Genomic DNA, 15,561 nt, shown 5'->3' with positions numbered 1-15,561 from the left:
TATTTTTTAATTATAACACAGATGGCAAACGCTGATAAATTATTTCTGTTAATATTATCCTAAGGACTGGATTTGAAATATGGACGCAACTCAGTTCTAACTTTAAAGTAAGAATTCGGAGTTGATTTCCAAGATAGTGAAAACATTTTCCCTAACTCTCTTAAATTAAGTTGTTTATTGCATTACCTTATTTCAAATAGTACAATCAATGAAGTTTACATCAGAAGATTTGAAGTTTTTACAAGAAATTTTATTCTCTGTATTTAATGATTCATTTTTTGTCAGACACAATGGTTACTCTTTTCCACAATTTGCTCATGGCATTCTTCACTTCCTTATTCCTGAAAGTATAAATCAAAGGATTCAGCAGAGGAGTTAGCATGGTGTAGAATATCTCCACCATTTTATCAAAAGAGAAAGCAAATGGAGGCCGTGCGTACTCAAATATACACGGGACAAACAACATAACCACAACAGCAACATGAGATCCACAGGTGGAGAGGGCTTTTCTCTGTCCTTCAGTGCTGTGTCTTCTCAGAGAAAACAAGATGACCCCATAAGACACAAGCAACATGGCGAAGATTAGGATGCAGATGAATCCACTGTTGGCCACCACCAAAAGACCAAAGACATAAGTATCAGTGCAGGCAAGTTTCAGTAATGGGTATAAGTCACACATAAAATGATCAATGATATTTGGGCCACAGAACGGTAGCTGAGAAGTAAAGGCAATTTGTATAATTGAATGCAGAAAGCCCCCTGTCCAGGCTACTCCAATTAAAATGCCACAGAGCCTTGCATTCATGATGGAAGAATAGTGTAAAGGCTTGCAGATGGCCACATACCTGTCATAGGCCATGGCTGTGAGGACAATCACCTCTGTCCCAGCAAAGAAGTGTCCAACAAAGAGCTGGGTCATACAGCCTCCAAAGGAGATGGTTTTCTTTTCATAGAGGAGGTCAACAATCATCTTTGGGGCTATGACAGAGGAGATACACACGTCCAGGAAGGATAGAAAAGCCAGGAAGAAATACATGGGGGAGCCCAGGAGCGCTGGACTGCTCAAGATGGTCATCACAATCAGCAGGTTCCCACTGACCGTTGCAATGTAGACAAATAGAAATATAACAAATATTATTTTCTGAATCTCTGGATTCTGTGAAAGTCCCAGGAGGATAAATTCAGTTACAAAACTTTGGTTTTGCATGATTTCCAAGGAGAAATTCAAAGCTACCAGAGCAGGCATATAGAATCTGTCAGAGAAGAATAAATACACACGGAACTTTTCATTAAAACAGGTTTCAATAGGATATTTCATTCATAGGGTAAATTATCATCAATGCTATTTAATTCTTGAGATGCAAAGTTAGAAATTTATAAAATGTGGTAGTGTAGGAGAGTTAGTAAAAATATGATGGTGACATGTTATTAAATAGTATAAGGTAGTTTTGACTCCCACAAATCTATGCCATAATGTTGTTAAGTACTTTTATGTCAATATTCAATTCTAGTTATTTGGCAGTAATTTGCTTTAGTAATTTGCAAAGAGGGATACTATTAACTTTTAGAGTTTTTACTTAATTATTTTGTTTTGCTTTGCTTAAGCATTTTTGTTTACATATAGGCATGCAACTTGTGTTTACTTTTATTTTGTTGCCTGACACTGTTTTTTTTATGTTTTAGGTTTTTTAAGTATAATATCGCATCATTAATGAATAGTTATAATAGTTATGAATAGTTATAATTCAAAGTATTTAATAATTTGAATCTCTTTTTATCTTTGTCTTGCCTCATTGCTGTAGCTAAGAATTCAGTTCAATAGTAAGTAATAGTGGTGAAAATGCACATATTTCTGTTGTGCATGATTTTACAGGAAAGGTTTTAAGCTTTACATCATAAGTATAATGTTGCTGTGGGTTTGTTGAGTATGTCTTTACTGCTATTCCTTCAGCTTGCATTTTGCTGAAGGTTTTGTTTTGATAAATGAATTTGAACCCTGTCAAAGGCTTTGTCTTTGTGAGAGAGAATGGGCTGTGGAAGAGACACAGTCTGTTATTGACAATATGGTGGCAGGGTGGTTGAAATAGTATTTTCAGAATGAAACAGTAATTTTAGAAACTCTTGTAAGCATACTGCACTGTAGCACTGTAGCACTGCTGTCCTGTTGTTCATTGATTTGCTCAAGCAGGCACCAGTAATGTCTCCATTGTGAGACTCGTTGTGACTGTTTCTGGCATATTGAATACACCACGGGTAGCTTGCCAGACTCTGCAGTGCATACTGGATACTCTCAGTAGCTTGCCAGGCTCTCCAAGAGGTATGGAGGAATCAAACCTGGGTCGGCCACATGCAAGGCAAATGCCCTATCTATTGTGCTATCGTTTATAGCACAGCGGCTAAGGTGTTTGCCTTTAATACTAAGGATAGAATTAAAAGCCTATCATTGCAAAGCAATTTTCAAGGTCAAGTATGCCACTGAAAGCAATGATTCTAGTAAAATGGACTTATAAACAACCTCTGTTATATCTTATTATCTCTGTCTTACCTGTAGGAAATTCATTCTTTAAAAGAAATGATTGGGGTCAGAATAACAGGACAGCAGGTAGGGCACTGGCCATGTATTGGTCTGACTTCTCCGTCCTGGTACAACATATAATCTGGAGCACTTCCAAGAGTGATCACTGAGTGGAGAGCCAGGAGTAAGTTCTGAGCAACACCAGGTCGGTCCCAAACAAACAAACAAACAAACACATTTCAATTAAAAATAAAATTGAAGATAATGTCAAGACAGAGGTTTAGTGTGTGGGTTAAGGTGCTTGCTTGCACAAGCCTGATTTGGCTGACTGCTCCTCAAATAGTCCCTCCTGAACTGCCAGGACTAATCGCTGAGCCAAACCAGACTAGACCCAAAACACTACCAGGTGTGGCCTCCCCAAAACCTTCTTTGAAAGGATAAGTGAAAAATAAAGTAATAGATATAGGATCTGAATTTTAAATGCACAACTTTTGTTTGGAACACCTATGTCCTTCTTCCTGGATCAACCCAGAAAGGAGCCAGTTTTTAATTTCAAGCAATAAATTCAGAGAAGAAGTGAACTTCAGGTTAACATAAAAGTTGAATTTCTAGTCTTTTCTTTGAAAAAAAATTTTTGATATAATATATAGAGGGCTTTTGCCTTGAAAACAGCCAAACCCGGTTCCATCCTGGCATCCTGTATGTTTCCTCATTTGGACCCGAGCATCGCCAGGAGTAATTCCTGAGTGCAGAGCCAAGAGTAACCTCCGAGCATCTCCAGGTGTGACCCAAAAAAGCAAACAAACAAACAAACAAAAAACTACACAGTTAGCTATTGGTTATGTTGAAAGCATGTTTTTTTGTTTTATTAATTACTTGCTACTTATTAATATGATGCTGCCCACTTTGATCTAGCACAAGCCCCAGGGGTGGATCTGTTTTAAATTTATAGAAATTTCTTGTAAAAATTTTATATATAGCTTATAAGTGCCTATCACAGAATTATAATGAGAATTTATTTCCATTATTGGAATGTAGAAAAGTACTTCTTAGAATAAAATGTCCTTAACCAATTAAGAGTGACTTTCTGTCTCACCTTAAAAGCAGAGAACTTTCTTTTTCATTATCCAGATAACTAGTAACACATTTCATTTTCTAAAGGCTGACACAGCATCGAAGAATGATTGTACTCTCACTTGTATGTAATAGGCACAACAACACAGTTTATGTCTATTACATTAGTATTAGAACATATTGTTTAGTTAATATGGTTCAAAGATACTTATCAGAATTAAAAATTCAGTCTCATGAATACCAAATAAAATAACCAAATAAAAGAATTTTAATAAACCTAATATTAAAGTTTATAAAGCTAATATTAGCTTATGCTAATAACTGCTTTTATTTACTTTAAAAGCATGATTAAATAATCACGTCCCTTTTGCTCCCCAGATGGCACCATTCATAAATAGTGACGGTACAAAGAATTCTAAAACCACCTATAATCTGTCACCAGGCAACACAAGTATTAACAAACTCTACATAGTCATTGCATCATTGGACAAACAGGCACTAAAGCATAAAGGTTGTTAATATACAATTGATAGTGATGAGTTTGTCTTAGTACCAAACCAGGAGATACAAGTGCACCAATTGAAAACATCAGAGCCAGACCCACCCCCGTTCAAAAGGAGGCTCCTCTATGCATTTACATTATTTCATGGAGCAAATGACTTAAAGTTTCAAAGATATGTATTCAGTTTCTGTAAGTGGGTTAAGTAAGAATTTCTCTTATAAAATTGTTGTGATAAAAACATAAGAAAATACACTCAAACATGTACTTTGAAAACAATAGACAAAACTTCATGAGTCATGAGATAGTGATAGGTCACTATTAAATATCACTCTCATATTACTTTGGGACTCAGAGCTAGGGACACAGAGCAAATAACAAAGAAGCTATTCGTAATTTATGTTTTATCATGACCAGTGCTGATAAGTATTATTTCTAATTATTTATTTATGAAAAATATCTCGCACAGCAAAGCCTGGCAAGCTACCCGTGGCGTATTGGATATGCCAAAGACAGTAACAATAAATCTCACAATGCGAGATGTTACTGGTGCCCGCTTGAACAAATCGATGAGCAACGGGATGACAGTGACAGTGATGAAAAATATATGACATTTTGTAAATAGTAGATGTGAATTTTTAAAAATATGTAACACTTTCAAATATTTTAATAATACAAAGAAAAACTATTGGTACCCTGAGTCCTTCTATAAAAAAGGTGTTATTCATTTTACCTTTCCAAGAAAAGTTATCTCTTATCTCTAAGTTAGCTTTGTTAAAAAAAAAACAATAATAATAATTGGGAGAAATGTGAAAAGTGATCAAGCAGCCTATATCAGTATTATAATGAAATAAGTCACAAAATCTCCACTTCCTAATCTAGCATTTGTTAACAGATACACTATTTTAAAATGTAAATATCTACTACCTATAAACAGAAAACATACTTTCAGATTAAATAATTTTCAATAGTAATATAAAAACACTGGCAATATAAAGTACTGTGATATAACACAACTGTTCTTTATCATGGAGCTTGTGATTTTAAGTCCATTAAAAGTTATAGGGAGTAGGTCACTGACACTGTCACTGTCATCCTGTTGCTCATTGATTTGCTCGAGCGGGCATCAGTATGAAAAGCATGGTGATTCCACACTTTATTTTATCCCATATGATCCAGAAGGCACTCCATGACATTTATCCAAATGACATGAAAACACTGTTTCAAAGCAGTATTTATAATCCCAGGGCAACATCAGTAATATTCACTGTAACCCTAATGGAAATCAACCCAGATTGATTAACAATATTACTGACACACTGTGTATAAATTAAAATATATTTTGATGTCAACATTTATTAAAGTTTATATTCAGAAGGTATCTAGAAATTTGAATACTTCTCAAAATCAATAAATTGTTAAACATAATATTAACCCACAATTCATATATATATATATTTGTTTGTTTGTTTGTTTGGGGGGCCATACATAGAAGTACTCAGGACTTATTCTTGTCTCTGTGCTCAGGGATCACTCCTGGTGTGGCTCAGGGGATCATATTGGATACTGCTGACCAAATCTGTGTCTGACACAGGCAGGAAAGTCACCCTACATGCTGAACTATCTCTCCAGCCCTAGTATTATCTTTTGTCCACTATATTTAGTTTACAACTTTAAAACTAGCATGCTAGCAGACTGTACAATTTTATACTAAATGTGTTAATTATTGTAAACTTAATAATAGAGGCCATATCTCGTGTCCCATTTTCCTATCCTCTAAACTCACATTGGTATCAGCTTAGCTCTACATCCCCCTATAAGGAGAAAGATATTCTTGCTCATGCACCCACATGAAAATTATAGTCTTCCTTTTTTTAGATAGTCATGATCGTGAATGTTCTATGTGTGCCCCAATGGCTCAGTGCTCTTTGTGGCCATTTTATCTCCAGGCCATTATCTCACTGCTCATTATCTCATAGTAATCTCAATTACTCTGACCTGGTAATTGACCTCCCTGGTATCACCACAGCCCAGATATTTTTTTTATGTATTTTGGCAACAAAATACATTTTAATAACACAATCACTCTAAAAAAAAGATAGAAATTTTAGTTTTCATCTTTAAAGTACAATTTTCAAAGTAATATGAAAATTTGTAGTAAATGAACTTTAAAATTAGTGTGGGGTGGGAGAGAGTGACAGCTCAACAGACTGGAGTGCCGGCAGGAGTCTGGGTCTGAGGCCTCACATGGCCCCGGGCATTAGGAGGGATCCCTGCATAAAGAAGCAGAAAAGCTCCTGAACAGCACCATGTGTGACTCAAAAAAATAATAATAATTAAAAGTTTGTATTTCTAAATTATAAATCAGTCAATTTTTGGTAGTTTGACAAGTAGCCATATCTCTATATTAGTCAGATTAAATCAGCCATTCTAAAAGACTAGAATAAAACTCAATAAATTATCTTCCCTGACAAATGCCTCAAGTTCATTATCAAAGTAATCCAGTATCGTTGTTTAAAGAACAATAAAAGACTTATTTTTCTTGTCTCTCTACCCAAATACTCCTTTACATGATAATTTAGAAATTCTGTTCTCTTCTTGGTTCCCTTTCTCTACTCAAAATGGGAATTCTGCTGGTTTATCTAAACATTTAGAATTTCAATGTACTAATATTGTTGTCATCCTGTTGCTCATTGATTTGTTCGAGCGGACACCAGTAATGTCTCTCAATGTGAGACTTGTTACTGTTTTTGGCATATCCAATAAGCCATAGGTATCTTGCCAGGCTCTGCTGTGCAGGCGAGATACTCTCGGTAGCTTGCCGGGCTCTCCGAGAGGGGCGGAGGAATCAAACACAGGTCCGCTGCGTGAAAGGCGAACACCATACCGCTGTGCTATCACTCCAGCCCTAATATTGATGAATTTTAAAAATTCTCTTCTCTTTTTTTTATAGCTTAGGAAAGCATTTTTATATCTTATGAATTCATGCTGATTGAGATCATTTAAAGAATTAGTCAAAATTACTACGGTTAATACTGCATCTGACTTCCTCCACTGGAATGCATCTGATAAATTGAAGGTACAAATATCAAACTATTTCAATATTAATTATAGTTATAGAATTAAGTAGAGTTTTTTTTAACTGAAGGACTAGTCTGTAACATATATCACATTTTTAAATTAACAGGATATTTAGTCGAATACTAAATGATATGTTTTATAAAAATAATTTATGAACTATAAAGGATACTTGACTCTCAACACCCCTAAATTAGTATTCTTTATACAGCTTTCAAATCTAAAATACTTGCAGAAGAGACTATGCATCCTGATAAGCAAAAACCTTAGAAAGAATAAATAAAGTGCTAATGGACAGTTCAGATCAAATAAACCATATGTTTCATTTTTAACAATAGTGACTCCAAGCATACTCCCCAAATATTACTTATATCAAATATCAATGAGTATTGATAATAACACAGTTGTTAATTCTATTAACATAACTATGGGATTCAATTTGAGCTTACAAATACTCTGAAATTATAAATACAATACAAATTTTAAAAATATAACCTAAAGCCAAAAAAGTTATGTAACTAGTTCTCGTGTACGCAGTTAAATGATTAGCATGTGATTCAATTTAATTAGAAGTATAATATACACAGCTACAGTTCTAAGTGCCATATCACAATTTTTAATTCTTCCTGAAATCACAAAAATACAAATTATAGTTCTCACCATGTGTCAATCTCTCCAGAAGATCTACAGTGATGACAAACTCCTACTTTCTGGATAAGTATCTGTTCAGAAACTGATCAACCCAAGTTCTCGTGCTACTTCTATGAGGAAGAATAAGAGCATCTCTGGCTGACAGAGTAGAGAACGTTCCCCCTCGCTTGAGCAGCACTGCCTTCAACATCATTTGGAGTGTGAGTGGATAAAGAAACCCAAATTATCTCCTGAATTTCCAAATGTAATTTAAAGAGGTTTACCAGGGAAATTATGCACCTATAGAAGTCTATCTCATTCCCCTGGGAATGTGGACATTTCCAAACAATAAAGTTTTCTAATGCTAATACTTTACTCAACTTTGATGTACCAAAGTAATTAGGTTTTTCTCTTTTTCTTTTTTCTACCTTTGCTATTTTTTAATTGCTCCGAGCTTGAAGATGTTTTCATTACATTATGAAATACAAAATTAAATGTTTATTGGTGAAATATATTGTATTTGCAGAAAAAGACTGAAATTTTTGATGCATAATCAAAGTATTGTTTTCTTGCTCTAAACTTCACATTTTTAGCTTTGAAATAACTGACTGTATCGCTTATATTATTTCTTGTTTGATATTAAAGTATACATTTACCAAAAATTTACAATAAATACCAGGACAAATTCATAAAGAATTTACCACATGATTTGTGTTTTCCATGAAGGACTTCATTTAATCTTAAGGAAAGTATTGTTTTTATAGGATACATTCATGACTAGGAAAACTAAGACTTGCAGAAGCTATATACCAAGGAAATGGGGAAATTAGCATTTAATTTATAGAACATCTATCTTCTGAAGTTTTATCTTCTGAGTTACGCTTAAATCTTAGATTCTGGTGGTAAGCACTGACCATAAAGTCAAGCACTGGCCACCCTCCTTTCTCGGACATGGCATTCTATGTTGCTATGTAACCCGATGACCCTTCCACCAAATCTCTTAATAGCTAAACTATAGTTTGAATGTTTTGAGAAACATGAATATTATAAATCAGGGTATAAATATACTCTTTCTATCATTGAACAATACATTATTCTCTAAATTAGCCATATCAGTGGAGGGAGCAATTATCTTATGAGTTTGCTTAATATAGGGAGCATTTAACCAACAATTCCTGTTATCTATGAACTTAAGTACTAAAAATGAAAAATTCTTCATTTCATAAGACAAGAAAGTCAGGATTTTGAAAAAAGCCAGGATCTTTTTCACTGATGATTAAGGATTTCTCTGTACTAGAGCTGTGACTGATAATTAATAAAAATTTGGGTTTTTTATATACTTTCATACTTCTAAGCTGCATGTCACTATTTTAATTTTAGCATGGATTTATTTCACAGTGGCTCCATTTCTTCACATTCTAACAGTCATTTTAATGAGCAAAATATCATTAAGTGTGTTATTTTATGACTCATGTATGAGTGTAAAATTATTTGCAATAGGTTTGAATTAATAACTACATATAATGTTGAGAGAGATTCATATATATATGCAAATACACACACACACATATATATATATATATAGGACTGGAGTGATAGCACAGCGGGTAGGGTGTTTGCCTTGCATATGGCTGATCCGGGTTCGATTCCTCTGTCCTTCTCAAATAGCCCGGCAAGCTACCGAGAGTATCCCACCCATATGGCAGAGCCTGGCAAGCTACATGTGGTGTATTTGATTCGCCAAAAACAGTAACAACAAGTCTCACAATGGAGATGTTACTGGTGCCTGCTCCAGCAAATCAATGAACAATGGGACGACAGTGCTACAGTGACACACACACACACACACACACACACACACACACACACACACACATATATATATGAGAAGGCAGATGGAGATTAGTTCTGAGGACACAGTCATGCTCAGGGCTTAGTCCTGTCTCTGAGATGACTCAGGGATGACTCCTGGTGGGCTTGGGGACATATGTGATGTCGAGATTAAATATAGTTTGGCTGCATATATGGCAAGTGTTCCACCCGCTGAACAATCCCTCCAGCCCCATTGCAGAATTTTACAGGATACTACAATATGAATTTTGGTTCTAGAAGTGAAGAATCTCCAGAGAATGAACAGATTGACCATGAAGATTCAAAATGATGAAGAAGTAGGCTTATGATTTTAAATGTGTCACAGTTTCCAACATGATACTGTAAGAAGCCAGCTCGCATGCTTCCACTGCATCCAAATGGCCCAGTACAAGACTGCCTCAGACAGTCTCTGAAAGACAGGTTACAGCTGAGCCAAACCAGGAAGGCCTGGTCTCCTGGCTCTGATCTCTGCAGCCTTCTCTAGAGGGGGGTGGGCTGAATCCCAGCCCTTTTGGAAGACCCAGTGATCCACCTCCACCCTTTTCTGTTGCAAACAATATAGCTGTGACGTCATTTTGCTGAATCATTCCACTTATACAGCTCTGGATCCATAGTCTTGTATTTACAGATTTCTTAATACTATGAAAAATCCTCAGACAACGACCTTTTGTCTCACATAGTACAAGACATCATAAAACAATGATAGCAATGCAATATTGCACAAAAATTAACTTCCTCTAGTGTTAGATATAATTTGAACTTGTGAGATATATATTATAACAGGCAGTATAAAGTAAATTGTTTTGTGCCTGCTATAGGAGCAGATTGGGAGATTGAGTGGGTAATGGGAACATTGGTGAAAGAAAATTGTCGGAATTGGAAGTGGTGTTGGAATATCTAATACCTGAAATGATTGTATTATGGACAATTTAGTAAATCACGGTGTTTAAATAAATGTTCATACATCAAATAAAAGATTATACTTGGTTTATCTGAATAAAGGTACAACCAAAGGTAGTTTTTACACTTCTTTTGAATCAGGCTAAAATATTATTTGTATAGTGAAAATTAGAAATGCTCTAATAACTACAAACTGCAACTAACAACTCAAATAATCTCTTAAAACTATAAACATGCAATTAATGAATGATTATATAAATTCAATTGCTAGACTGCTGAGGAGGACTAAGACCAGAATAAAGAAGTTATCTGATGCTAGAGCCCCTATCTAAATAATTTTGTTTTGTTTTTTGTTGTTTGTTATTTTTTGGTTTTTTGGTTTTGTTTTGTCTTGTTTTGTTTTTTTGCTTTTTGGGTCACACCTGGCGATGCACAGAGCTTACTCCTGGCTCTGCACTCAGTAATTACCTATGGCGGTACTCAGGGGACCATATGGGATGCTGAAAATTGAACCCCAGGCTAGCCGCATGCAAGGCAAATGCCCTTCCCACTGTGCTATTGTTCCAGCTCCTCTAAATTATTTTGGATACCTGTGGTACCATGGAATACCATTGCATCCCATAGAGGACTCTACGGTCCAACTTGAGAAAAACTGACCTAAAATATCGGGAGAAGAGGAACAATATTATTTCAGAAAAAAATCAAAAGGTTATCTCTGTGAAAACCCACCTTTATTTTAAGCCAAGAAGTTATGAGGTGAATTTGTAAGAAGGTTATGCACAGCAACGATAGCCAGATCATGCGATGTTTAATGTAATAAGCAAAAAAAAAATTTGAGGTCATAAGCACAGGAAAGCAGTCCTACGCCATAAGCATGTCGCAGTTCAGATGAGCACCACACCAGAGTTCTGTAGTTGGATTCAGCCATTACTTCTTCACACCCTTTGTGAAAACTTGGGAGTACGGACTTTCAAGTATACAGAATAATTCCCTCTGAAAAAGCCCTCAATTTCTATTTTATTTAGTTGAGTCTCAAGATTTATTTAATTTCATCTTTAAAAAATTTAAACTCAACTTAGTTTAGTTTAGTTTCTTAGAAAATCAATTTAAAATTATTTTTTCTAATTGATTGACAGTAAATTTTATTTATTTTTTTGTTGAAAAAAATCTTAGCATTTTTTTCTCTTACTGATGCATTTTTGGCAATACCTGGCTGTGCTCAGGACTAAGTGCTAGACTATGTACTCAGGAATTTCTCCTCACAGAGCTTAGAGAACATGCCAGCTCATGTGGATCAAAACTGGACTCAGTAGCAGGGAAGTAGTCCTTCCAGCTGAATTACTATCCAACCTTAGTTTGTTGATATTCTTGGAAGTACCAACTATAGCAGAAACTTGACTGTAGAGGAAACTTGTTTTTGTGCAGTATTGCATTGCTATTTTTGCTTATGATACATTATGCTATGTAAACTAAATTACATATACATTAGTGTATTATTATTATTTGTGCCAAAATCCAAGGAAAATTGTGAGAAAAAAAAATGAATTTTCAAAAATTTTGAACAAAAATTTTGAACAATTGGAATTAGAGAGTACAGTAATTTTAAATTTTTCTACAGAATTTTTACATAGCACAAATGTTTAAAACAAAGTCAAAACTAAAACCTTTTACAAAGCTGTGCTCAACATCATGGTGCCTTTTAACTATATAATGGAAATGCAATGCTATTGAGAAGGAATTGAACTTTGTACTAAGTCGAAGAAAGGTTTATGAATCCCAAATTATCATGAATCTTTATTGGATAAGTGCTTCCATGAAAATGTAATACATCGTTAAAATGTTTATACAAATTCCATTTTAGGAAATAAGATAAATAAATTTTTCAAGCATGAAAATAACCTAGACAATAACTAAATATAAAAAAGGATTACTTGGAAAAATTAAGTTTAGTTACTTATATATAAACATATTTTGCTTCACTCACAATTTTTTAATTATAACAAAAATAGCAAAAACTGATATATAATTTCCAATTATTTATTCTAATAATAGGATTTTAAACATGAATATATTTCAACTCTAACTTTATAAGACTTCTGAGGTGATTTTCAATATAATGAAAAAAACACTATTGCATGAGCTATTCAAATAGAACAGCCACTGAAAATTGACATCAAGATAATTAGATGTTTTTACAAGAAATTTTATTTTCTATAGTTTAATGGTTTATTTTTTATCAGACACAACCATTAACCTTTTCCACAATTTAGTCATGGCATTCTTTACTTCCTTATTCCTAAAAGTATAAATTATAGGATTCAGCAGAGGAGTTAGCATGGTGTAGAATATCTCCACCATTTTATCAAAGGAGAAAACAATTGGAGGTCGTGCATACTCATATATACATGGGACAAATAACATAACCACAACAGCAACATGTGATCCACAGGTGGAGAGGGCTTTCCTCTGTCCTTCAGTACTGTGGTTTCTCAGAGAGAACAGGATGACCCCATAAGACACAAGCAACATGGAGAAGATCAGGATGCAAAAGAATCCACTGTTGGTCACCACCAAAAGGCCAAAGACATAAGTATCAGTGCAGACAAGCTTCAGTAATGGGAACAAGTCACATATGAAATGATCAATGACATTGGGACCACAGAAGGGCAGCTGGGAAGTAAAGGCAATTTGGATAATGGAATGAATAAGTCCCCCCATCCAGGCTACACCAACCAAAATGCAGCAGAGTCTTGGGTTCATGATGGTAGAATAGTGCAAGGGTTTGCAGATGGCCACATACCTGTCATAGGCCATGGCTGTGAGGACAATCACCTCTGTCCCCACAAAAAAGTGTGAAACAAAGACCTGTGTCAGACAGCCTCCGAAGGAGATGGTTTTCTTTTCACAAAGAAGGTCGACAAACATCTTGGGAGCAGTGACAGAAGCGATGCACATGTCAAGAAAGGACAGGAAAGCCAAGAAGAAGTACATGGGGCAGCCCAGGAGCGCTGGACTGCTCAGGATGGTCACCACAATCAGCAGGTTCCCGCTGACCGTTGCAATGTAGACTACCAGAAATACAGCAAATATTATTTTTTGAACATCTGGATTCTGTGAAAGTCCCAGAAGGACAAATTCAGTTACAAAACTTTGGTTTTGCATGATTTCCAAGGAGCAGCTCAAAACCAACAGCACATGCGTGTAGTATCTGCAATAGATGGATAAGATAAGCACAATTGACTTTTTCACTAGCGCATGTATGAATAATACATTTTATTCATAGGAAAATTATTCTTATGCTCTAATACTTGAGATGAAAAATTAGACATTTGTTAATGAGGCAGTATAGGAAAGCAGGCAAAAGTGTGATGGAAACATGTTATTAAATAGCATAAGACAGTCCTACCTTTCACAAACTTATAGGTGGTAATGTTGACAAAATAATTTTACTTCATAGTCAATTTAAATTCTTAAGAGTAATTTGCTTGAATGAATTGTAAAAAAAAATCTATTTAGGTACTTGTGTTTTTTCTTACATGGTTGTGAATGGATTTGTTCCTTTTTATTTTCTTATCTTCTACATTTTTTTAATATAAGCAAACAACATGTAAGCATTGATTTTATAATCTGACACTTTACTGTATAAATTTTTTACTTTTCAGTATTTTTACAAAACATTTTAGCTTTTCTGTGTACAATGTCACATCACTTTTTGAAGAATTTAACATTTTTAAATCTGTTTTATTTCTTTTTTGTCTTCTTCCTGAAGTTGAACTTCAATACAATCTTAAGTAATAATGGTAAAATTGGACATGTTTGTGTTGTGTATGATCTTACACAAAAGGCTTTATGTGTTTTCCCATTAAGTGTACATTAAGTGTAATGTTGCTGTGGGTTTGTTGTGTAAATCTACTACATTGAGGTGGACTTATTCAACTTGCATTTGTTGAAAATTTTATAAGATATGATTTTTTTTTTCTTTTTGGGCCTCACCCAGCGATGCACAGGGGTTACTCCTGGCTCTGCACTCAGGAATTCTCCTGAGGGTGCTCAGGGGACCATATGGGATGCTGGGATTCGAACCCAGGTTGGCCTCATGCAAGGCAAATGCCCTACCTGCTGGGCTATCGCTCCAGACCAAGATGTGAATTTTTAATCCTGTCAAAGTCTTTCTCTTCAAAGGCATGAGGGAGAGGGCGTAGTGGAACAGTCATGGAGGGTTATTGACACTCTGGCTGTGGAGTTGTAGATGTAGCATTACCAGCAGCAAACACTAATATCGAAATTATTGGAACCCTTACTATCTCAACAGATTATTTTAAGTAAGAGATTTATAACCCACATACTGATTCTTGGTTTGAAGTACAACTATTCTTTACTTTTGCTAGACATTATTCTGGATTAAGAAAAGTCACCATTCATATCACATCTCTGATAAGAATACCTGACCTACAAATAAAATGGGAAAAAATTAGATTCTATATTGCTTAAAAAAATCATAGTTCTCCCTCACTAATTTTGTGAAAGTTGAGTTACGTAGAACTTTTAAGAGGAATTGTTTATATATTGTAACATAGGACAAACAATGAAAACTGTCAAGCCAGGTATATATAATATCATGAATATGCATAAGTTGATATTTATTATTTAAAATTAGAAATGAAATTACAAAGCCTGTCATGCAAAGCAAATTTCAAGTTCAATTATGCCACTGAAAGCAATTATTCTAGCAATATAACCTTACAAACAATCACTGTTATATCTTATTATCTCCATTGTACCTGTAGGAAACTCATTTTCTTTATTTTCTTTTTGGGTCACACCCAGCGAGGCTCAGTGGTTACCTCAGGCTCTGTGCTCAGGAAATGCTCCTGGCAGCGCTGGGGGACCATATGGGATGCCTGGATTTGAATCCGGGTAGGCCACGTGCAAGGCTAACGCCCTACCCACTGTACTATCACTCCAGACCCAGAAAACTAATTCATTAAAAGAA

The 15,561-nt window shown here is 35.0% G+C and overlaps 2 protein-coding genes across 2 annotated transcripts; both read right to left on the bottom strand.

Annotated features, from left to right (window-relative positions):
• Positions 1 to 271: 271 nt before the first annotated feature.
• On the bottom strand, positions 272 to 1,210 carry LOC101555080 (olfactory receptor 4C15-like). Its single transcript, XM_004622132.2, has one exon. It carries the CDS (start codon positions 1,205 to 1,207, stop codon positions 272 to 274), a length of 936 nt encoding a protein of 311 aa, XP_004622189.2. The 5' UTR covers positions 1,208 to 1,210.
• An 11,584-nt stretch (positions 1,211 to 12,794) lies between these two features.
• On the bottom strand, positions 12,795 to 13,730 carry LOC101544582 (olfactory receptor 4C15-like). Its single transcript, XM_004622284.2, has one exon. It carries the CDS (start codon positions 13,728 to 13,730, stop codon positions 12,795 to 12,797), a length of 936 nt encoding a protein of 311 aa, XP_004622341.2.
• Positions 13,731 to 15,561: the final 1,831 nt, after the last annotated feature.

Source organism: Sorex araneus, chromosome 6 (genome assembly GCF_027595985.1).
Source record: "Sorex araneus isolate mSorAra2 chromosome 6, mSorAra2.pri, whole genome shotgun sequence".
NCBI lineage: Eukaryota > Metazoa > Chordata > Mammalia > Eulipotyphla > Soricidae > Sorex > Sorex araneus.
This window is presented reverse-complemented; position numbering and strand designations above follow the sequence as displayed.